The sequence below is a fragment of the Chiloscyllium plagiosum genome, chromosome 23 (assembly GCF_004010195.1).
Source record: "Chiloscyllium plagiosum isolate BGI_BamShark_2017 chromosome 23, ASM401019v2, whole genome shotgun sequence".
In the NCBI taxonomy this organism is placed as follows: domain Eukaryota; kingdom Metazoa; phylum Chordata; class Chondrichthyes; order Orectolobiformes; family Hemiscylliidae; genus Chiloscyllium; species Chiloscyllium plagiosum.
This window is the reverse complement of record NC_057732.1, coordinates 21,133,112-21,156,808: the sequence shown is the minus strand read 5'-3', so window position 1 is coordinate 21,156,808 and position 23,697 is coordinate 21,133,112. Positions and strand designations below refer to the sequence as shown.

Genomic DNA, 23,697 nt, shown 5'->3' with positions numbered 1-23,697 from the left:
TGCCATTTCGCCCATTATTCCTGCACTGGCTGAGCATTTTAAGTTAGGGACCAGCTCCTGCCTTTTCCCCACAACCCTGCACATTGTCACTATTTAAATAATTGTGCCTCTTTGAATGTCTCAATTGAATGTCTCTACCATACTTAGAGACAGTGCATTCCACAACCTAACTACTCACTGTGTAAAAGTTGTTTCTTACCTCACGTTTGCTTCTTTTGTGAAACACTTTAAAACTGTGCCCCTCTAGTTCTTCGAGTCAAAGAGATATACAGCATGGAAACAGACCTTCAAGCCAACTTGTCCATGGCAACCAGATAACCTAACCTAATCTCGTCACATTTGCCAGCATTTGGCCCATATCCCTCTCAACCCTTCCTATTCATATATCCATCCCAATGATTTTTAAATGTTGTAATTGTACCAGTCTCCATCACTTCCTCTGGCAGCTCATTCCATTCACTCTCTGCATGGAGAGGTTGCCCCTTCGGTCCTTTTTATATCTTTGCTCTCTCATCCTAAACCTATGCCTTCTTGTTCCAGATACCCCCATCCCAGGGAAAAGACCTTGTCTACTTACCCTCTTTATGCCCCTCGTAATTTTATAATCCTCTATAAGATCAGCTCTCAGCCTCCAACACTCCAGGGGAAAGAGCCTCAGCCTATTCAGCCTCTCCCTGTAGCTCAAATCCTCCAACCTGGCAACATCCTTGTAAATCTTTTCTGAACCCTTTCAAGTTTCACAATCCTTCCAATATCAGGGAGACCAGAATTGCACACAACATTCCAAAAGTGACTGAACCAACGTTGTGTACAGCCGCAACATGACCTCCCAAATGCTATACCCGATGGTCTGACCAATAAAGGCAAGCGTACCAAACACCTTCTTCACTATCATATCGGAGGAGAAAGTGAGGTCTGCAGATGCTGGAGATCAGAGCTGAAAATGTGTTGCTGGAAAGTGCAGCAGGTCAGGCAGCATCCAGGGAACAGGAGAATTGATGTTTCGGGCACAAGCCTGAAGAAGGGCTTGTGCCCGAAACGTCGATTCTCCTGTTCCCTGGATGCTGCCTGACCTGCTGCGCTTTTCCAGCAACACATTTTCAGCTCACTATCATATCTACCTGCAACTCCACTTTCAAGTAACTATGAAACTGCACTCCAAGGTCTCTTTGTTCAGCAACACTCCCCAGGACCTTACCATTAAGTGTATAAGTCCTGGCAAGATTTGCCTTTCCAAAATGCTGCACCTCACATTTATCTAAATTAAAGTCCAACTGCCACTCCTCGGTCCATTGGCCCATCTGATCAAGATCCCATTGTACTCTGAGGTAATTTTCTTCACTGTCCACTACACTTCCAATTTTGGAGTCATCTGCAAACTTACTAACTATACTGCCTGTGTTCTTGATTTTTTTATGAGTGTGAACAATTTCTAAATATATACTCTGTCAAGATAGATCATGATTTTGAAAAAACTTCTATCAAATCACCTCTTACCTGTCTCCTATTCAAGGAAAGCCATCACAACTTCTCTACCCTTTCATCATAACTGAAATGTATTATCTCTAGAACCATTCTTGTTCATTGCTTTTGCATTCTCCCAATGCATTCACATCCTTCCTACAGTACAGTCCACAGAAATGTACATAATATTATTGGTGAGGTCTAACAAAACTTTAACATAATATGCCTGCTCCTGTACATTATGGAACCAGGAGAAACTGAGGACTGCAGATGCTGGAGAGTCAGAGTTAATCAAGCATGGCACTGGAAAAAGCATAGCAGGTCAGGCAGCATCTGAGGAGCAAGATGGGGCAGGAGCCTTCTTCAGGACTGGGGAGGGGGAAGGAAGCTGAGATATAAATTGGTGGTGGGGGGGGGGGGGGTGAGCTAGGGAAAGGTAAGTGGGATAGTGATAGGTGGGGTGGAAGTAGGAGATGATGGTAGCTTTCCATTTCAACTCGTCCTCCCACTACCCTAAGGACATTTCTATTCTGGGCCTCCTCTACCACCTACACAAGGCTACTTACAAGCTAGAGGAAGAACACCTCATCGTCTATCGCAGGAGGCTACAACCACATAGCAGGAACATTGAATTCACCAGTTTTCAAATCTCCTCTGCCCCACCCCATCTCAGGTCCAAACTCTGACACAGATCTGTCCTCTTGGTCTGACCTACCTGCCCATCGTCATTCCCACCTATCTGCGCCACACTTCCCTCCGACCAATCATCATCACCTCCTACCGCCATCCCACCTGCCATTCGCCTAAGCCCCACTCATCTATTTATCTCTCTCACCTCCCCCCACCCCCACCTTCCCAATCCTGAAGAAGTGTCCTGCCCAAAACACCAACACTCTTGCTTCTTGGATGCTGCCTCATCTGCCACACTTTATCAACCTTGTACTTTATGCCCATATTTATAAAGCCTAGAATACTGTCTACATTATTAACAGCTCTCTCTACTTATTCTGCCACCTTTAATGACTTATAAATGCATACACCGAGTTCCTGCACACCGTTTAGAATAGTACCTTTTACTGTATGCTGTCTCTCCATGTTCTGTACCAAAGTTCATCACCTCACACTTCTTCACATTGATCTTCATCTGTCTCCTATCCATCCACTTCACAAATATAATGTTCTACACTGTTGTTCTCATAGTTTCCAATGCTCCCAAGTTTTATCTCACATGCAAACTTTGAAATTATCCCCTGCACACCAAGATCTAGATTATTAATATATATTAGGAAATGCAAAGGTGCTAGTATTGACCCTGGGGAACTCCTTTACAAACCTTGTTCTACCCCAAAAATACCCATAAAACCTTACAGTAGTCCCCCCGTACCCGCAGGGGATACATTGCATGACCTACCGGGAAGGAAAAAAACCATGGATTGAAGCGAACCCATTCATTTCAGTGGGAAGTTTACCTTCTAGGCATCCCCCGGTCCCTGGTTCCAGAAGATTCCCTTTAATATGTTTGAGCCGCAGTAAACCGTGGGTAAGTGAAACCACTGAAAATGATTCCGTGGATCACCCTATACTCTCAGTTGGCCATCCCTCAGCCAGTTTTGTATTTAAACATACATGGAACCAGAGTGAAGCGAGTCCAGGTTACTAAGTGATCATCCAGCATCACTGTTCATTTTTAATGGACAAGATGTGTTCCCTGTGCAACCTGTAAAGAAGAGAGAAACTTCAGCATTGGTTACAGATGACCATAATGGTTGACCCAAATTGGATTTGCAGGCTCACAGTTTATCCATTTTCAAATCTTGCATATTCAAATCCCAAAGTTGGAACTAAAATAGTAGTGAGATTTTGCCATGATAGCATGGCTAAGAGGTTTAAATTGTTTGATTAAGATTCCAGTTTCTCTGCAGGATTTGAACCCTAATGTTGCCATTGTTTTCAGTTAAAGCTATTATTCCTCTTCAAATTAGAAAATGTTTTTGCCTTTTACTAAAGATTTCAAAGGAGAGAATAGTTTTCAAGTTTTTAAATAATTTTTTAATGGTTGACTTTGGTCAGATTAAAGTGCCATGTTTCTGTAGTGTGGGGGTAATCACGTTCGCTTCACTCACAAAAGGTTTGTAACTGAGCAGAAACATTGTTAAAGCCCTGACATCTGGTATGGAGAATAGGTGAGAATGTTCCCTTTGTAGTCAAAAGAACTAATTTCTTTAAATGTGCTCTTCCCCCAAATTTTAGGGAATATTGTGACATTGTGGTCATGTCATTGGCATGGTGATCCAGAGACTCAGTTAATGTACTAGATTCAAATCCTTTAGGATCTTGTGGTATACTGTAATGTTCCTACCTCTAGACCAGAAGGTTGGGATTCAAACCTCACCTGCCCTGGAGATGTGACACAACATGTCTGAACAAGTGGACTAAAACAGCTGGCTTATGAGAAGAAAACTTCAGACAGAAAATCCAAAAGAAAGTTAATAGAAAACCTCCTCAGCTACTTTTCCCTCATAGTGGCTCAACAATTGCATGCAAGGCTCAAGTTCGGACATTGTCTAGGGAATAATACAAAAGACAGATGGAGTCTGTTTAAGTTGGCTTGATCAGAGAATGTGTCTGTAGAAACCAATACAAGTTAATGAAACTTAGGATGAAATAACTGAGTTACAAAAAAGTTTTAATTCCCTCTGGGATTATCAGGGAACTATTTTCTTATCTAATAAAAACTTCAAAATAGCAACTGCTGAGAATATCCCAAAATTGGGATATTGGTAACGAATAGAAAAGGTTATATTGTTAATTTGTAAACTTACTCCATGCTTTGCTGGAAAACTGAATTAAGTTTGCAAATGTAGGATTATAACAAATCAAAGTGCGTAAACCAACACCACATGGTCCATCATGGCATGTTTCTCTCTCACTCTCCTTCATCAAATGCACTTTAATTTCAAGTAAATGGTCGAATTTTGAAACCAATTAATGGTCTGAATATGTTTTGTTGACAGTTCAAGGCAGTTAACTTTAATCACTTACATCTGTGAGACATATTTCTACTCTCTGAAAGTGTAGGTGGAAAGAGCCAGTCAATACAACTGGAGAGAGAAAGTGTCCATCTGCATTCTGATTTAACTTTATTTTAAAGGAATACAAGGCAACTTATGAACACAAATAAGGCACTTTTGATCGTAAGGAAGGTAAAAGGATGGGAGGTTTGCAGTTAAAATGAGTGGTTAGCAAAAGTATGAGTTATCAGATATGAAATGGGAATTAATGAGAGGCAAATCCAGTCTCCGGTCACTAGGAGAGCATTGCTTTATTACATCAAGGAACTTAATTCCCCATTCATAAAGGAAAAAAAAACACAAAGAATAGGACAAAGTAGCAAACCAGAATTGTATGGTATTAAGGGAAATGAGGTGGTGAACAAAGAGGACTGAATTTTGCCAAAAAATGGCTATTATTTTTGGCCAGTTTCATGGAAGGTTTTGGTCCATGAACCCTTGTCTTTTCTTTCATGCTATCTTGTCAAAATCACCTCATTATCTACGAACCACAATGCTGTGTTCTTTCACTCATCACAAACAGAGGTGCTAGCCATTGCCAGGACATCCCTGGATTCCTGGTTCCAGTACCATGTTTAGAGGTGAGCTGTGCACTCGGTTAAGTAATAACAGTCTGCTACTGTTCTGCATGGTTCCGGGGCGTACATATGGTCACCACCCTTGGAGGGTGCCCTCAGATGTTTCTGACTGATGGAGAGCTGGACTCCCAAGTAATCATTTTAATTTTCATGTCAAGAATTGTTGCCATCTAGTTTCTATCCAATGGGTGGCCGAACAGGTAAGAGATAGCTACAGAGACAGTAGATGAATTGCTTGTAATTTTCCAAAAATCCTTGGATTCTGGAGAAGTACCAGAGATTGGAAAACTGCTCATGACACCCATGTTCAAAAAAGGGAGGGAGGCAATAAATACATAAGTATCAGCCAATTCCCACCTAACATCTATTGCTGGAACAGCAATGGAATCAATTATTAAGGAAGTAATAGTAGAGCATTTAGAAAATCATAATCTAATCAAACAGAGTCAGCATGGCTTCATGAAGGGGAAATCGTGACTGGCTAACTTACGATAGTTCTTTGAGAAAGTCTCAACCAGATTGTATAGAGGAGAACCTCTATAGATGTGTTGTATTTGGACTGCCAGAAAATGCTCAACAAGGTACCTCACAAAAGGTTAAGACAATAACATCCCACAGTGTTGGAAATAGTACATTAGCATGGATAGAGCATTGGTTCAGGGCGGGAAATGGTGAGTGGAGATAAGGGGTTCTTTTTCAGTTTGGTGACCTGTGACCATTGGGTTCCATGGGGATCAGTGCTGGGACTGCAACTTTTACAATATGTATTAATGACTTGGAGGAGGGAAGTGAATATATGGCAGCCACATATGCAGATGACACAACAATAGGGGGAAAGGTAGGTTGTGAGAGGAATTCAAACAGATACATATTGATAGGTTAAGTGGACAAAAAGCTGGTAAATCGAATATAAAGTGGGAAAATGCAAAGTTGTTAATTTTGGAAGGGAGAACAAAAGAACAGAGCATTGTTTAATTGGAGAAAAACAGCAGAAAGCTGCAACACAAACAAACTTAAGGATACTTGTACATGAAACACAGGAAGCTAACTCACAGATGCAGCAGGTAATCATGAAGATTAATGGAATGTTAATCCTTATTTCAAGGGAAGTTGGACTACAAGAGTAGGGGAGTCTTACTACAACTTTACAAGATGCTGGTGAGACCACATCTGGAGTACTGTGAGGAATTTTGATCCCCTTATTTAAGGAATGATGTTATTTTATTAGAGGCAGTTCAGAAAAGATTCATTAGGATAACCCTTGGTATGGAGAGATTGTCATATAAGCAAAGGCTAAACAGGCTGATAGGCTGTACTCACTGGAGTTTCGAAGAATGGAGGTGATCTCATTGAAATGTAGAGGATTCTTAAGGAGCATGATACAATGTAAATGCTGAGAGGACTTTTTCCCCTGTGGAAGAATCAAGGACCAGAGGACATAGTCTCAGAGTAAAGGGGCACCAAGACTGAGATAGAATAGCATAGAATAGAATCCCTCCATTGTGGAAACAGGCAATTTGGACCATCGAGTCCACACTGACCCTTCAAACAACACTCCACTCAGGTCCACCCCCCGCCCATCCTATCCATGTAACCTGAATTCCTATGGTTAATCCGGAGAAAGTAAGAACTGCAGGTGTGGAAAGTCAGAGTCAAAAAGGGTGGCACTGAAAAAGCACAGCAGGTCAGGCAGCATCCGAGGAGCAGGAGGGTTGACATTTTGGACATAAGCCCTTCAGAATCCACCTAGCTTGTATATCCCTGGACACTAAAGGCAATTTAGCATGGGCAATCCATTTAACCTGCATGAAGAGGAATTTCTTCTCTCAGAGGGTTGAGTGTCTTTGGAATTCTTTGCCACAAAGAGCTGTTATGGCTGGGGAAGAGTCCAGGCTAGGATATCTCGATTCTTGATCAGTAGAGAATCAATGGCTATGGGGAAAGGGCAGGAAAGTGGATGTGAGGAATGTCAGATTAGCCATGATCCTATTGAATGGTGGAGCAGGCCCGACGGTCCAAATGGCTTACTCCTGTTACGATTTCTCCTGGTATTATGAATACTGATGAGGCAAGACTACATAATAATGAGGACACTAACGCTGAAACTAATTTACGTAAATAGGTTTCTGCTCACTGTCTAGAGTGTGGCGCTGGAAAAGCACAGCAGGTCAGGCAGCATCCGAGGAGTAGGAGAGTCCCTTCATCAAGAATTCCTGAAGGCCTTATGCCCGAAACGTCGATTCTTCTGCTCCTCGGATGCTGCCTGACCTGCTGTGCTTTTCCAGCGCCACACTCTCGACTCTGATCTCCAGCATCTGCAGTTCTCACTTTCTTCTAACTGGTCATTGCCGAGAATCACAACCCGCCGTTTAACATTGGGTTGGAAAATAACGAAAGGTAGCAGGAACGTACGAACACCATTACATGTAGTTTCCTATGCAACACCACGTATTGATTTGAAAATATCTCATTCTTAAAAGAAACAGGGTTAAAATCCTGCAACTGCCCGTTCCACTTGTATGTTATTCTCTGACTGCCTACACAGTGGCTCTATTTATACTTATATTTCTATTTACACTGATAACAGAAATCTGTTTTATATAAACTGCCACAAAGCTCCTGTGTAATCATTAAATCATAGACAGTTACGATGTGCCAAAGTTAAGATAACCACACCCTGGTCACGCGTTGCTGATAGTGCAACAATTGTGATTATATTTTATTGGTCGTGTGAATGTATTTTATCAAACAGTGTGCTGCAGAAAACCAGCGACTCTAGCAGCATTGGTAGAGGGGGAAACAGAATTAATGTTTCGAGTCCAGCGATTCTTCGTCAGAACACATTCTCCACAGCTGCTTCCTTACCTGCTGAGTTTTTGAACACTTTCTTCTTGTTTCAGATCTCCAGCAACCGCAGTTCTTTGTTTTATTTGTAGGAATACATTGTATAATCGTTTGATTGATTATATTTGCAAGTCACACTTCTGCAGCTGCACAATTCCAGCGAAATGAAACAGTTCAAAATGTTTCATACACTGCACGGGACGGATGGAACTACAACAATTGACTAATAAAGTATTGATGTCGTAAAAATAGAATGTATCGTTCTGCTGTAAAAATAATGCCAAAAGAAATCGACAAAGAATTATTTCTGATTTTAATCAACAACGATGTTGAGGTAAAATGGAGTTGGCAATAGGGCAGAGCAGTTCCATCTAAATCTGTACACCGATCATCACTAACCCTCTTACTGAATATTGACGTTGTGCAATTATTGTGTACAAACAGTTATCATAAGAACTAGTTTATTCTGAAGAGTTCAACACATCAATTATAAAACAATTCAGAATTTTCGAATTATTAAAAACACAATTCTCCCAACTATTAGTGGTCTTGTACGTTACCATTTCAGTTGGTAAGCGGCATAGAAGTTTAAAAGTGTAAGATTCTTGTGCATAAAACTTCGTCTGAAGTGGCGTGCAAAATTATTTTACTTAACAAGAATGGAACAACTGCTGAGATGACGGATTGCTCTTATTCCGTTCTCGAAACTGCAACATTTGCGACTATCTGCAACAGGATTTCATACCCATAGGGAATACCCAGAACAGGCCATCACTTCAAAATCAGCAGAGAACAAGCAACAAAATATCAAACCAGCCACGCAACTGCGAAATAAAATGTTAAAAATTCTACATGTACTTTGTAAAGGTTAGGAGAGTGGGCAAAGAAATGGCAGGTGGAATATAATGTGGGAAAGTAAGAGGTTGTGCAATTATTGTGTAGCAAAGATAGAGGCTTAGACTAATGTTTAAACTGGGAAAGGCTTCGAAAATCTGAAGCACAAAGTGAGGTGGGAGTCCTAGTTCAGAATTCACTTAAAGTTAACATGCTAGTTCAGTTGGCAGCGAGGGAGGCAATCGCAATGTTTGAATTTATTTCAAGAGGGCTCGAAAACAGAGTAGAAGTGTACTATTGAAACTGGATAAGGCTCTGGTCAGATCACATTTGGAACATTGGGTTTGGACCCAGTACCTCAGGAATGATGTGTCGGCATTGGAGGAGACCCAGAGGAGGTATACAAGAGAGATCCTGGGGAAGAAGGACTTGTCTTGTAAGGAGTGCTTCAGGCAGCATCCCAGGAGCAGAAAAATCGACGTTTCGCGCAGGAGCCCTTCATCAGGATTCCAGATGAAGGGTTTTTGCCGGAAACGTCGATTTTTCTGCTCCTGGGATGCTGCCTGACCTGCTGTGCTTTTCCAGCACCTCTCGAATCTTGATTCTGATCTCCAGCATCTGCAATCCTCACTTTCTCCTTGTAAGAAGTGGTTAAGGACTTGTCTGTACTCAATTGAGTTTAAAAGGTTGGAGTTGGGGCGGGGAACCTGATTGAAACTTACAGGATACTGAGAAGCCTGGGTAGAGTACACTTGGAGCTGTTCAACTAGTAGGAGAGGCTAGGACCTGAGAGCACAGTGTCAGAGCGAAGTGAGGATCTTTTAGAACTAAGATGAGGAGGAATTTCTTCAGCCACAGGGTGGTGAATCTGGAACTCATTGCAGCAGAAGGCTGTGGAGGCCAAGTCATTGAATGCATTTAAGACAGAGATACATAACAAGTTTCTTGATTGGTAAGGGGTTCAAGGGATACTGAGACAAGGCAGGAAATTGGAGTTAAGAAACATATCAGCCCTGATCGAATGGCGGTCAAGCAGGAGGCTGAAAGAACACAGCAAGCCAGGCAGCATCTGGAGGTGGAAAAGTCGACGATTCGGGTGTAACCCTTCTTCAGGTCCTCTCGACCTTGGATTCCAGTATCTGCAGTTTTTTTTAATCTTGAACCATTACCTTAATGGCCTGAATGGCCCAATTCTGTTCCTATATTTTCTCGTAATTTCAACCATAGCTTCATTTCATAAAATCATGCATTATGTTTCTTGGTAAAATGCAATTCAGAAATTGCATACAACATAGTCACCCCTTGCTGTTCTGTTAATCTAGATGATTTATGGATTTTTAAAATTCGTGAACAGTATGTGACTGTCCCGGGGTAGGCCAGCACATTTGTTGTTCGTCCCTAACATCAATGATACCAGTCAGTTATTTGGATTAAAGAGACGCGCATTGAACATCGTTTAACTCATTGGGTCAATCTTTGGAGTTCAGGCGCTTGTAAAGTAACACGAGAGAGATTGGGAAAAATTAAACTAAATCTGAACCAGAAATCAGCAGCATTTTAGTAGAACCGTTTACTGACTATTTATCCAGGTTGAGACTCAGAAAACCATCCCACTTCAAGTTAGAAATGACACAAAACCAGGTTATAGTCCAACTGGTTTATTTGGAAGAATTCGTTTTCGGAGCGCTGCTCCTCAACCACCTGATGAAGGAGCAGCGCTGGGAGAGCAAGTGCCTCCAAATAAACCTGTTGGACTATAACCTGGTGTTGTGTGATTTTTAATTTTGCACACCCCAGTCCAACACCGGCATCTCCAAATCAGTCCTTCTGGAAAGAAACGAAAAACAGAAATGATGCCAAAGAAATACGTTTAATGGTAAGATTACACGGCGTCTACCATCTGTTCTTTCACACACACACCCTTCCCCACCCCTTTATGTTAATATTTACGAAGAGCAGGCTTTCATTTTGTGAATTCCCAGAGGAGGAGAAACGCGGGTAAATTGAGTTTCTGAATTTAATTCGCCTTTGGATCGTGCGCAGCAATGACCAAGAACCATAATAACATTTTTTTAAAAAACTCCACGTTAGGTTGCCGCCATCAATGAGCTGTTTTAGTTATTCATCATCATTTAATTTCATGTCAAAGATTCAAATAATTGTTAATGAATCTATTACGCGAGAGTCACAATAATAATTTGAATAACCAAGTGAATCTTGTCAAAAGATTGAGGAAACATGCTGAGACTTGGTAATTTTCAGAAATCATATGTTTTTCATAAATATTTGCAAAATACACATTTTCCAGTCCGAATAAAAATAATCAAAGTTGACATCTGCTGTTTTCACGAATGTAATCTTGAAATTGTAGCTGGTATTTCCTAACCAAACGAAAAAAAATACATACTGATTAAAATCAAATTTTCCCGTACAAAATGAACATATCAATTGTGCTGATCAGACTATAACCGAAATTATGTAAGTGTTCAAATCAGGAATGAAAGTGAGAACGGTTCTCGCCTGAGATTTAACCGGATGGTTTGCGTACCTCTCGTCATTTCTGCCTGAGCTGGTTTACTAACAAGTGAATTCTCTCGCTCCTAGCCGCGGTGGCTTCGGGTTACACACAGCTTTTTTACTAATCCTCTCAGTTCGTTTTTCGCTTTTGTTTCTGAATGAAACGCCCACAAATGTCTCCTGGGATCCCTCCCTGTTGAAACCCAGTCACCATAGCAACAACGTGCAATTCCCCACTTTTTAAGCAGTGGATCTGTTGCTGTTTCTTGTGCCTCTGTCTCGTCCTTTGACTTTTTTTAAAGTAACTGTACCGAGCCCAGTTGTCGGTTTAGAATTCCCCTGGAGTTGGGCAAGTGGGTCACATGGTGACTGTGTTGTCTTTTTTAATCCATTTGGTGGCGGTGGAGTTATTGGAGGCGGCTGTGTGGATCCCGCTACAACTCCGGGTTTTGCAGCTTGTAAAATGTGTGCAACACCTTAACGTTGCTCCCGATCAGAGCAGGCGGGACCGGGGGAGAGACAGAGACTTTCAAACCCACCTGAGAGAACGAAAGAGAGGGTCGACACCTTGTTGCATCGCAGACTCCACCGTGGTTTGATCAACCAGAGACCGGGCAAAGGAGGGGGCAACAGATGAGCCAGGGAAAGGGCGAGAGATCGGGGGAAGTCAGCGGGAGAGAGAGAGAAAGAGAGGCGGGTGCTGGCCGCTGAGGGGGATGCACAAGGAAGACGTCTGATGCGCTGAGATGGGAGCCGCTGCTGCTGGTGGCGCCTGCCTCTTTCCCTGGGCGCTGCGCTCACTCCGGAGAGCCTCAGTTGTTGTTGTGGTGGTGGTGGTGGTATCGCTGAAAGTTTGGGAAACGGGAGCGGCTTTAACGCGGATAAGAATCGGGGCGGCGGAGCCATCTTGAAAGGAAATTGGGTTCAAAGTAAAAAAGAAATACAAGGGGAGTGCGGGGAGGGGGCCAGTGGAAATAAAGTCGGTGCAGTGGAAATTAAGTGGGGAGGAGAGAAGGAAAGGGAGGAAAAGTGGAAAGGAAAAGTAGGAGAGGAGAGAACGGGGCAAAGAACAAAAAAAAGCAAGGCAGTAAAAGTAAGGGGCGAGAAAGGGAGGGAAGGTAAGGGAGTGTAAAGAGTTGTATGCAGGGAGACTGGGAGCTGCCAGGATGTAAAGTTTGAGGAGTGTTGAGGGAGAGTTTTTAGTTTGGGAAATGGAAGTCAGCAGCATGTCTGCCCGCTGTCCGCTCCTGTTCACTCTCCTGCTGCACATCCCCATGATAAGCTGCTTGAGCCTCCACCTTTCCCAGGGAGAGGACGCGGGCCCCGGGGCAGAGCCGCCGCCCCCTCTGGCGAACCTGTCGCTGGGAGCGGCCGCCTGGCTGTACCGGCTGGACCGTTCACTGACCCCCGGGCCGCTCAGCAGGTGCCTGGAGCTGGGCAGCCAGAGTGGGGAGCTGAGGCAGACCGAGCCGCTGGACTGCTCGCTGCTGCCCACTAACCCGCTCCCGGTGTACCTCCGGTACCGGGCGGCCGGGCCAGCGGGGCTGCTGACCGTCAGGGCCCGCCTGCCCGTCTATGTCCACGGGGAGGACTGTTACATCAAGTACCGGCGGAAAAGTCCGGGCACCGAGCTCTCGGTCTCGGTGTTACTGGGTCCGGGGGCTGGCCCAAGCCCGTGCCTCGCTGCCGGGCAGCTGCTGCTCAATGTCTGGGATGTGGTGCCCGCTCCCCTCCGGCCTCTCTCCCCCCTCTGCACCAGCCTCAACTCCAGCCGCCTGCTGCTGCTGCCGCCTCTCCGCTCCGGCCAGCTCCTGGCCTCCGGGGATTACTGCCTGGGCAGCGGCAGCGGAGCCGGGCCTGCCGCCGAGCTGCACTGCTCTCGGAGCCCGGCTTCCAGTCCGCAGCCCGAGCCCGAGCCCCTCCTGATCCGGGTGCGGGTGGTCGCTCTCCGGCCGCACGGCCACAGGACTCGGCCTCTCGCCCGCCGCAAGAGGAGCTCCAACCGCAGCCCCCAGTTCCAGTTGCCCAGCTACCAGGTCTCGGTGCCCGAGAACGAGCCGGCCGACACTCGGGTCATCGTCCTCAGCGCCCACGATCTCGATGAAGGGGAGTCCGGACGCCTGGAGTACACCATGGAGTCGCTGTTTGACAGCAGATCCAGTGACTACTTCCACATTGATCCTGACACTGGAGCAGTTACCACTACACAGCAACTCGACCGGGAGACCAAGGACACCCACGTGTTTAAAAGTGAGCTTATGATTTATTTTTTTCGTCCCCGTGTGCATGTTTCATGTTTGTTTTTTTTTCTTCTAACTTCAAACCTTAGAGTTTTGAATCTCGCTGTCAAAGTGAAAATTATGCTTTCAAGAATTTCACAAATAATCTTTATCTCCAAGCGTTCACTCGTTTTCCTTAAACTGGTCCATGCACAACCTGCATCTACCAACTGTCGCACCATGTCCTAAAACGTCCCAGGGTGCTTCAGACGAGCATGACCACACAAATTGACCAGGAGGGAAAAGAACTGCAGGTGTTTTCAGAGAATTTCCATGTCTAAGAGCTTCCCTCCTGCTTCCTGAGTTGGAGCAACTTACATAGGAAATTATTAAATGGTCAGAGTTATAGGAACGCAGGCAGATATTTTCGCGAGTCCGAGTGCTGGAGGAGGTGGGAGCAGCTGAAGCAATGGAACAATTTGAAAATAAGGATGTGAACTTGATATCTAAGATGTTGCCTAAGTGGACGTTACTGCAGGTCAGCAGAACACCCGGAGTGATTGGGACATGGAGTAAGTTAAGGCTGGTAATGGGAGACGAGCAGGAGTGTATTGAAATTAACCCGCTTGGAAATAACAAAAGCAAAGCGGAAGCTTTCAGGAGCAGATGAAGCTATAATTTTACAGTTTAAAATACCTGGTACTGTGCGCGCTGACGTTTGATTTTAAAAGTGTGCATTTTATGTATTAATGTTAATAAGTCATCACAGTTCACGCACCAGATTAGTTTATTTTCCCCTCTGAACATTTTTCTTCCAACTTGGAAACACTAACTCATGATGGGATACAATTGCACAGACAAAAGCCTCTCATCTCTCTCCCTCTGTATTGATCGAGAAATGAACAAACATTTTATATAAACCTAAGCAGTGAGTGCTTTCAGGCTGTTTTACATACAAGCCCTTCAAGGTAAAAATGTTCTGGTATTTCGTTTTGATCTAGTAATAGAATGGAAGTAACATTGTGCAGAAATTGTTTTATGCATCACGCACAGTTTGGAATTGATTTTGTCACTTAGTATTACTAATCTTCTCACTATAATTGTAATATCAGCTGTTAAAAGGATGTCAGCGCTTAATGTTATAGCCATGGAGGAATTGAAAGCCTGATTACAAGATACTAGTCGGAATGAAAACTGCACCAATGTTCAAAATAAGGGCCATCTCTTAAAATATAGAAAACTATTAACTAGAGCAACTAGTGGTATTCTCCTCAGAGCAGACAAGCATGAGAGATGTGCTTGAATTCTTGAAGGGTTTTGAAGTTAAGATAAAGTCCAACTGCTTGCAATGACAGATTGTTAGACTATACTAAAGGAGACAGGTTTCAGTTGATGGGCAAGACAATCAGAAATGACACATGCAAGGCTTTTTATTTTGCTGTTATAATCTGGAATTCACTGCCTGAAGCGATAGTAGGAGCAGATTCAATAATTTCAAATGCAAATTAGATAAGTATTTGAAAAGAAAACATTTGCTGCCTATGGGTTGAACAGGGAATAGCAGACCAATTGGATAACTCTGTCAAAGGACAGGTACGCTGGACCAAACAATCTCCTTCTGTGCTATGTAATTCTATGACTGTGCACGTTTCCTAATAGAATTGTCAAAATCCAAAATATATGTATGATAGAACAGTTCATACAAATCCAACAATGCAAGTTTGAATTTTTTTCTTAGTGATTAAACACTGCTGCAGTCCTAAAATAGAATAAGGGCCATGACGACTATTTGTCAATTATTTCCAACTGATGTCATGACTGAGTGTTCATTATAATGATTGTCGCTTGTAAATGTATTCTATTAGAAAGAAAACAACATCGGTGTGATCTTTTAAATTTAGAGCCATTAATTAACATTTGAGAGTTTATTGATTTGTTGTCAAGCTTATATAAACAAGTAATGATAGTGGAAACAACATATTTGATCTTCCATATTGTCTGTGACCGTGGTGAGCTGCATTAAAGAAAATCTTTCTAAAGACACCATGTAGAAGATATGCATTCCCTTTGACCAGCAGATATGTTTTAATGTAACAGATTACTCACCCCCTATTCAGGAAACGATCAAATCTAATTGCAGCAGAGCTCAGAATTTAAACAGTATTGCCCGTTGATGGAACCAATTTGAATAATGTGCCTCGAGTACATAGCAATTTCTGTGCTAACAATTTTGCTTGTAAAAGTTTGAAAAAGCAAAATACCAAAATATTACCTATTATTACCTTGCCACTTATATTCATTATGCTCTGCAAAGTGAAATGAACTTTATGGCATAATGTGATGTAAATATATCACGGAAAATAAATTGCAATCTATGTAAAGTAATGTTTATTTTAACATTTTCTATTTTGTCCATATTCTGTGGCAGTGTGAGAAAATGAAATGTCATGGGCTTTCATGACAGGGTGGAGAGTGAAATTGCAGACAATGTATTTATTGCTGTATGGGTGGTATTTCATACCTTATAATTTCACAAATTGCAAACAATGCAAAAATCCTTTTCTATTTATATACATGTTTTAAACAATGCAGCTTTATCTTACCTTCAACTATTTACATTTTTTTCAAATCTGATGTGTTATTTTGGATATAATAGTTCACCTTGACACATTTGTATTGCCAAGGTAGACAGTTTTAAAGACACTTCCTTGCAGAAGTCATCTTAAAATGTAGCAACCTGACAACTCTCATGCTGGGTAAAAATCCTCTGGAATTTCCTCTGTAATGGAATTGTAGGTGCATGTGGACTGCAGTGGTTCAAGAAGGCAGCTTACCATCACCTTCTCAAAGATGACTAGGAATGGGCAATAAATGCTGTCCCAACCAGTGACACACACATCCCATAAGCGAAAGAAGGCAAGTGAAAAAGTGTTGGTGCTAGAAATTGAAGTGGAACTGTTTCAGGGATAGTGATATGGGATCCTAAATTTGAATTTTAAAAACCCTAAACATTGTAAGAACAAAAAAGGGAGGTGAAACAAGGAGACCAGTTTCACATTCTTGTTTTGAGTAACAGAAGGAGTGTTACTTCACATCAGTGAGGATACAAAGAGGAGGAGGACCATGGGTCAACATATTTATTTGGGAAGAATCCTTACAGGAGTTTTGATCATACCTGCACCACCAAAATAAAGAAATATAAGGTGTTGATTTATCAGCCCCAGGGATCTCTTTAAATCTCATCCCAGATTATAGCTTTATTTGTTCACTTTTGTATGATTGTTTGCTATTATGTTCTACTTGTATGGTTGAAATGATGTATTTATACTCCGTCTCTTACTCTATTTGGTTCACCTCCGATGTGTAAGTTCATGATTAATAACGTTTATTTTAAAATTGTGCTTTTACATTCCTTTCATTTTTCAGTTATTGTCACTTAGTCTTTAAGCTATGTATCTGTGTTTGCATACAGCTTTTGTATGTGTTTTTGAAACAATGTGTGCTTCTCTGTACAGCCTATTCTCATATGTGTTTGGTATCCACCAAATTGCAGCAATTACCATTAATGCAAAAGAAAATCATTACTAAGTCCTGATCGATTACTTTGGCTGCCGCCTGGTAACCCAAAAATGACCTGTGCCAATAATATTGCCAGACATACAGGAATGTGTTGTGCAAAGCCCTAGACATTTTTTAAAAAAACCTCTTAGAATTAATTGAGTTTTATTTGAATTGTAAATATTTTATTACATAACTGACAACAGCTGGTATTTGCATAAAGTTCTTTTTAACATAGAATGTTTTAGGGCATGTTACAACTATGGGAAAAGGGTCAAAAATGTACACTGAACAAAAAGTATTGGGAAAAGTTAGTGAAATGATTGACTGACTGTATCACGGAATTAAGGTTTTTTTTAAAGGTGATTATTGTTAGAGAGATAGTAAGGCAATAGGGATTTGGAGGCATGGTATGATGGCCATTTCTCTGTGGCTTTGAAAGTGGGCTATATAAACATCTTGCCATTAGGAAGAAATATTCACAATAACAGCTTCAATCTGAGTACAGATGATGCTATGGTACAAGTCATGGAATTCTGTCTCTTCACATCATTAAATGAAAGGACACCGCAGGCATATCACTGGAATTTCCCAGTGTATCAAAGTGGAATGGCTTGCACTTTATCCTGTCTAAAAGCATTTCACTTGAATTATTTTTGAATTGTAATTACTTACTCTGTAGACTCAAGTGGCAGGCAGTTTGCACATTGCAGAATATTACAAGCAGCAATGACGTACATTTTATTGTTTATTTTTGAGGGGAGAATGAGGATCAGCACAGTTGTTAATTGACTTGATCTTATTCAAAAAGTACAGTTGCATCTTTACTGTAATGAGATGGATCATGTCTCTGTATTTTATGGAAGACTGCATCTCTGAAAAGAGAAAGTGAGGACTGCAGATTCTGGAGATCAGATCGAGAGTGTGGAACTGGAAAAGCACAGCAGGTCAGGCAGCATCTGAGGAGCAGGAGAATTGACGTTTTGGGCATTAGCACTTCTTCAGGAATCCTGCTCCTCAGATGTTGCCTAACCTGCTGTCCTTTTCCAGTACCACACTCTCTAGTGTGCATTTCTTGAATTGCAATACTTCTTATTCTCGATCATGTATTTAAATCCTGGAGTCAGCTGAAATCCATAACTTTGTTACCAAAGCAGCCTCATTACTAGAAGGGCAGAGTGTTCATTTCTCTGTAAGTGATGAATTAGGTGGTGAAATGGGCAAATAATGGTGTGTTTACAGGAAGATACAGTCAAATAACTACCACTTAAGGGCCTCAACCAGCCACTGACTGTTACCTGTGTTTCCAGCAGTTGAGAAAAGTGGTAGCCTTTCCAACTAGTAAAGCAGCATGGCCTGCCTGTTGGGATTGAGGAGCGTCAGTTTGCTGCCATCGTGGGGATGATCAGCGAGTAGGGGGCTTGTGTGTATGGGTAGGGAGGAGTACCCATTAAAAGCTCCACACCTGCCTTTCCTCCATTTTTCCCACAATATCTCCATCCTGTCAACCCAACAAATTTAATTTTCTGCTAGTACCTTCAGCTACTAATCTGGACCTTTGACGTGGTACTGCTACTGCCAGTGATTGTTGGTCCTGATTTAAGAAAGCATTTTCAGCTCGAATGAGGCATCAGTGAAGTGTGGTTGGGGTGTGGTCAGGACTCGTTATTAAAATAGCCTGCTCCCACAATTAGTCACAACTAAAAGCAGAAAATAATTACCGAAGAGCAATTGCCGAAGAGGTGGAGGGCTTGAAATTGGGAGGAGTCATGTTCTGATACGCTATGGATCTGAAATGCAGTAATCTGCATTAGTAAAGACATGGGAATAGCTTGTTACCTGGAGATGGGATGTATTTAAGACATTTTCAAAGCTTGTGGTTGAAGATACCTATACATCTACTAAAGAAGTATTTGATTTGACTCTTATTTATTATTAAATTAGTTCCTAACATTGCTCTAATTAAATGCAGAGGTGCTAAACCACTGAGATCAGAAAGTACAAAAATTGATTCCTGACCTTTGCTTCATTGGCTCACCGAAAAGTAGCAGTTTACAACCCGCATTGCAGTATGATTCACCGTATTGTTAGGAGTTTACTATGTTGCCAGCATGACCTTTTATATCACTTATACCTTTCTTTCCTGTTTATTTTAAAGTTACTGCATATGATAATGGAACACCTCGTCGAATGGCTGCTGCCACCCTTACTGTGACTGTCAGTGACACTAATGACCATGCACCACTCTTTGAACTATCTGAGTACAGGGAAGTCATTCGGGAGAATGTGGAGGTGGGCTATGAGGTGCTGACCATTCGAGCAACAGATAGTGATGCACCCTCCAATGCCAATATGCTGTACCGTATTGTCAACAATAATGGAAATAATTCTGTCTTTGAGATTGACAGCAAATCTGGGGTTGTAAGGACCAGAGGAGTCATAGACCGCGAAGTTGTATCTGAATACCACGTAATAGTGGAGGCAAATGATCAAGGAAAAGACCCTGGTCCTCTGAGTGCCACAGCAACTGTTTATATAACTGTGGAGGATGAGAATGACAACTTCCCTCAATTCAGTGAAAAGCGGTACGTTGTCCAAGTGCCTGAAGACGTTTCTGTAAATACTAAAATCCTGCAGGTCAAAGCTACTGATCGCGATAAAGGGAACAATGCTGTAATTCACTACAGCATAGTGAGTGGAAATATAAAAGGCCAGTTCTACATTGATTCTGTAAATGGCAACATTGATATCATCAACCCATTGGATTATGAGACAACCAGAGAATATACTCTTCGAATTAAAGCCCAAGATGGTGGAAGGCCACCTTTAATCAATGGTACTGGTTTGGTCATGATACAAGTGATTGATGTGAATGACAATGCTCCAATATTTGTAAGTACACCTTTTCAGGCCACAGTGTTGGAGAATGTGGCGATTGGGTATTCTGTCATTCACATCCAGGCTATTGATGCTGACTCTGGCAACAATGCTCGTTTGGAATATAGATTGGTAGTTACTCCTCCAGATTTCCCACTCGTTATAGGTAACAATACAGGATGGATTACAGTTGCAAAGGAATTGGATAGAGAGATGACTGAATTTTACACTTTTTCTGTAGAAGCTAGAGATAATGGAATTCCATCCATGACCTCCTCAGCTGGTATCAGCATTACTGTGTTGGATGTAAATGACAACAATCCTACCTTTACTGAAAGGGTTTATTATCTAAGATTGAATGAAGATGCCCCTGTGGGGAGCAGTGTGTTGACTGTTACAGCGATTGATAAGGATGTTAACAGTGTGGTTACATACCAGATATCAAGTGGCAACACAAGAAATCGATTTTCAATAACTAGCCAAAGTGGTGGTGGACTAATCACTTTAGCTTTGCCCCTAGATTACAAGCAGGAAAGGCAATATGTTCTTACGGTTACAGCATCTGATGGAACTCGGTTGGACACAGTCCAGGTCTATATCAATGTCACTGATGCGAACACACACAGACCAGTATTCCAGAGCTCACATTATACACTCAGCATCAATGAGGACAAACCAGTTGGCACGACAGTGGTGATTATTAGTGCATCTGATGAAGATACAGGGGAGAATGCCAGGATAACTTATATCATGGAAGACAACTTTCCCCAGTTTAAAATTAATCCTGACACTGGAACCATAACGACACAAATGGAGCTGGACTATGAAGATCAGGCATCATACACATTGGCAATAACAGCAAGAGACAATGGAATTCCACAGAAATCTGATACGACCTATGTTGAAATCTTGGTTAATGATGCTAATGATAACATCCCTCAATTTGTGCGAGATTTGTACCAGGGCACAGTATATGAGGATGTCCCTTTGTCGAATAGTGTCCTACAGATTTCAGCAACGGATCGGGATTCTGGCCTTAATGGAAGAGTGTTTTATACATTCCATGGTGGTGATGATGGAGATGGGGATTTCTACATAGAGCCCTCATCAGGAATTATTCGAACTGGCAGAAAGTTAGATAGAGAAAATGTGCCAGTGTATAACTTGAGAGCCTTCGCTGTAGATAAAGGTAACCCACCACTTAAGGCATCTGTGAATGTCCAAATCACCGTGCTTGATGTAAATGACAATGCTCCTGCTTTTGAAAAGGATGAGTTTGATATTTATATAGAAGAAAACAGTCCTGTCGGCTCCTCAGTGGCCAGGATCACAGCGACAGATCCTGATGAGGGAACAAATGCACAAATCATGTACCAGATTGTGGAAGGAAACATCCCTGAGGTGTTCCAATTAGATATGTTTACTGGGGATCTCATTGCCCTTACGGATTTGGATTATGAAACCAAAACTGAATATATAATTGTGGTCCAGGCCACTTCAGCACCTCTGGTCAATCGAGCCACAATACATATTCGACTTGTGGATAAAAATGACAATGCTCCAGTGCTTAGGAATTTTGAGATCATTTTTAACAACTACGTGACAAACAAATCAAACAGCTTTCCTTCTGGCGTGATAGGGAAGATTCCAGCATATGATCCAGATGTATCAGATCACCTTTTTTACACTTTTATAGAGGGCAATGAGCTTAATCTTTTGATTTTGGACCAAAACACTGGACAACTTAAATTAAGCCAAGACTTGGACAATAACAGACCTTTGGAAGCAAACTTGAAGATCTCTGTCACAGGTAAGATGGCAATACTCTTTTAAATTGTTTAATGCCTCGTGAAAATGTTATCTTTGTACTCACTGCACTCAGATATAAATTTGTAAGATAAGCAGCACACTACAGCATTATATTTCAATTGTGTTTGAAGTGGTGCTTTAGGTTGGAATGTAAACTCTTGAGGAAAATTTAAGAGGGGCAAATGATCTTTTGCTTGTGTTTTTCTAGGCTTGGAGTTCCATGTTTAATTTATTTGGAATATGGAGTTTGAAGTACACTTCCATAATAGATAGTCATCTGTTTTTTGAAGATTTAATATGATGAAAGGTCAAGAATTTAAGCGCTAACATCTTGAATTTAACATTAAATGGTGTTTTAAGTAATTTCCATTGACTTTGCTACTTCTGAGACTACACCTCAAAATGATAAGTTACATGAACACCTGTGCAGTATGATGTGATCATTAGTTAACTGTGAACTGTTATTCGGAGAAGCAATGCTTGTTTTCAGTTTTCTGACATAAAGATGCAATTGAATGAGACCTATTTGTCTGGATATTTCATTCTAGTTTAGTCTCATTTGTATGTTCTTTCAATGAGTAGTTCTGTTTAAGATAGAATATGTGTTGCAATTTTAGTGATTTCTGGCTTAGTACAAGTTGTTTGCAATTTATATCACCAATTTGTTGGTAGAAATTAATCTCATTAGATTAAGACAGATTTGAATATGTTGCACTTTATCATTACTTGTACATATGTCTTCTCTTTTCTGATTTTTGAAAATGCAATGAAACAAGTAGGTAGCTGTTGAGCACTTGAGATAAACCTGAAATTCAAACGTTGTGCCAGTGTTGGACTGCATTAAGAATCTCAGTGAATGAACTTGATATATTACAATCCTGGAATGAGGTATTAATCTTTCTTTGAATTCAATGCCATTGATAATGATCTTCAGGTAATGTGGTAATTTTGTCAATTCAGCTCATCTCACAGGAAACATTCCAGTGTTTAAAGCCTCTTACTTTTATCAAGTGAAGTGGTGTTCAAGTAGTTTTCCATAATTTTAAGGCAGAAGCGTACTAGCAGTTAGTATGTGTAGGAAATTCATAAACATTCTAGACTTGACTTTAGAATGCCATGCATGTAGTTTCTAATGCAGTTTTTCTTGCAAGTTTGAAAGGAGACTAGGCCATTTTAATATGTTCAAAGCATGTCTCAGTACCTAGAATTCATTTGAGTCTATGTCATTCAGATTTCAGTACCAGGAAGTTTAATTTTGTTCATGGTATTGGACAGCAGCTGAAATTGAAGCTTAGAACAAATCAAACTGTTTTGATTATTTCTTGAATATTTGTTTTACTGCCATTCACTGTTGATTGCCACACTATCTTTGTGAGTAGGCATAGCGTTTGTTTCAAACGTGAACTTTTTTCAAGGAACTGTAATATCTTGCCAGTTTTTCTTGGAAGGTGTTGAAGTGATTGAATTGTCTTTGTAAAGCACACATTGTGTCAGCAGAACATTGTAAAAATGTTTAAAAAGCAAGTGTAAAATTTACAATGAAGGACAATGGGTAGGCAACTTTTTCCTCAGTCTCTCAAATAGTATATAAAATACGTGTTTTTTTGTTATGTTGACTTGAGGCATAAATAAAGCGCTGAAAGAGCCCCCTTATTCTCCATAACCAACAAACAAGGAACAAAAGAAGGCCTTTCACCTCTTTGAGTCTGCTCTGCCATGCAATAAGATCATGGCTGATCTGACCTTTAACCTCCACTATATTTTCTTGCATACCCCGATCATCTTTCATCTTGGTCATCAAGACTGTATCTAGCTCTGCCGGAAAAAATATTTTAAAGACTGCATCCACCACCTTTTCTGAGGATGGAAATTCCAAAGAGACTCAACCTTTAGAAAAAAAACGACATCCTCATCTCTTGTCTTAAA

General features: G+C 41.4%; 1 protein-coding gene and 1 long non-coding RNA gene across 4 annotated transcripts in view; one reads left to right on the top strand and one right to left on the bottom strand.

Moving 5' to 3' along the window:
* Positions 1 to 10,645: 10,645 nt before the first annotated feature.
* On the bottom strand, positions 10,646 to 11,821 carry LOC122561691. Its single transcript, XR_006315087.1, has 2 exons — positions 11,340 to 11,821; positions 10,646 to 11,172 (listed from the first exon to the last, which is right to left on the bottom strand). It is a non-coding gene; the product is annotated as an uncharacterized LOC122561691 (long non-coding RNA).
* Positions 11,720 to 23,697, top strand: part of celsr1a (cadherin EGF LAG seven-pass G-type receptor 1a) — a 311,160-nt gene continuing 299,182 nt past the window's right edge. For all 3 annotated transcript variants that reach the window (XM_043713697.1, XM_043713696.1, XM_043713695.1), the window contains exons 1-2: positions 11,720 to 13,558; positions 19,244 to 21,772. In XM_043713697.1, coding sequence (XP_043569632.1) covers positions 12,520 to 13,558; positions 19,244 to 21,772 — 3,568 coding nt within the window. In that variant the 5' untranslated portion in view covers positions 11,720 to 12,519. The remainder of the gene's footprint in view (positions 13,559 to 19,243; positions 21,773 to 23,697) is intronic.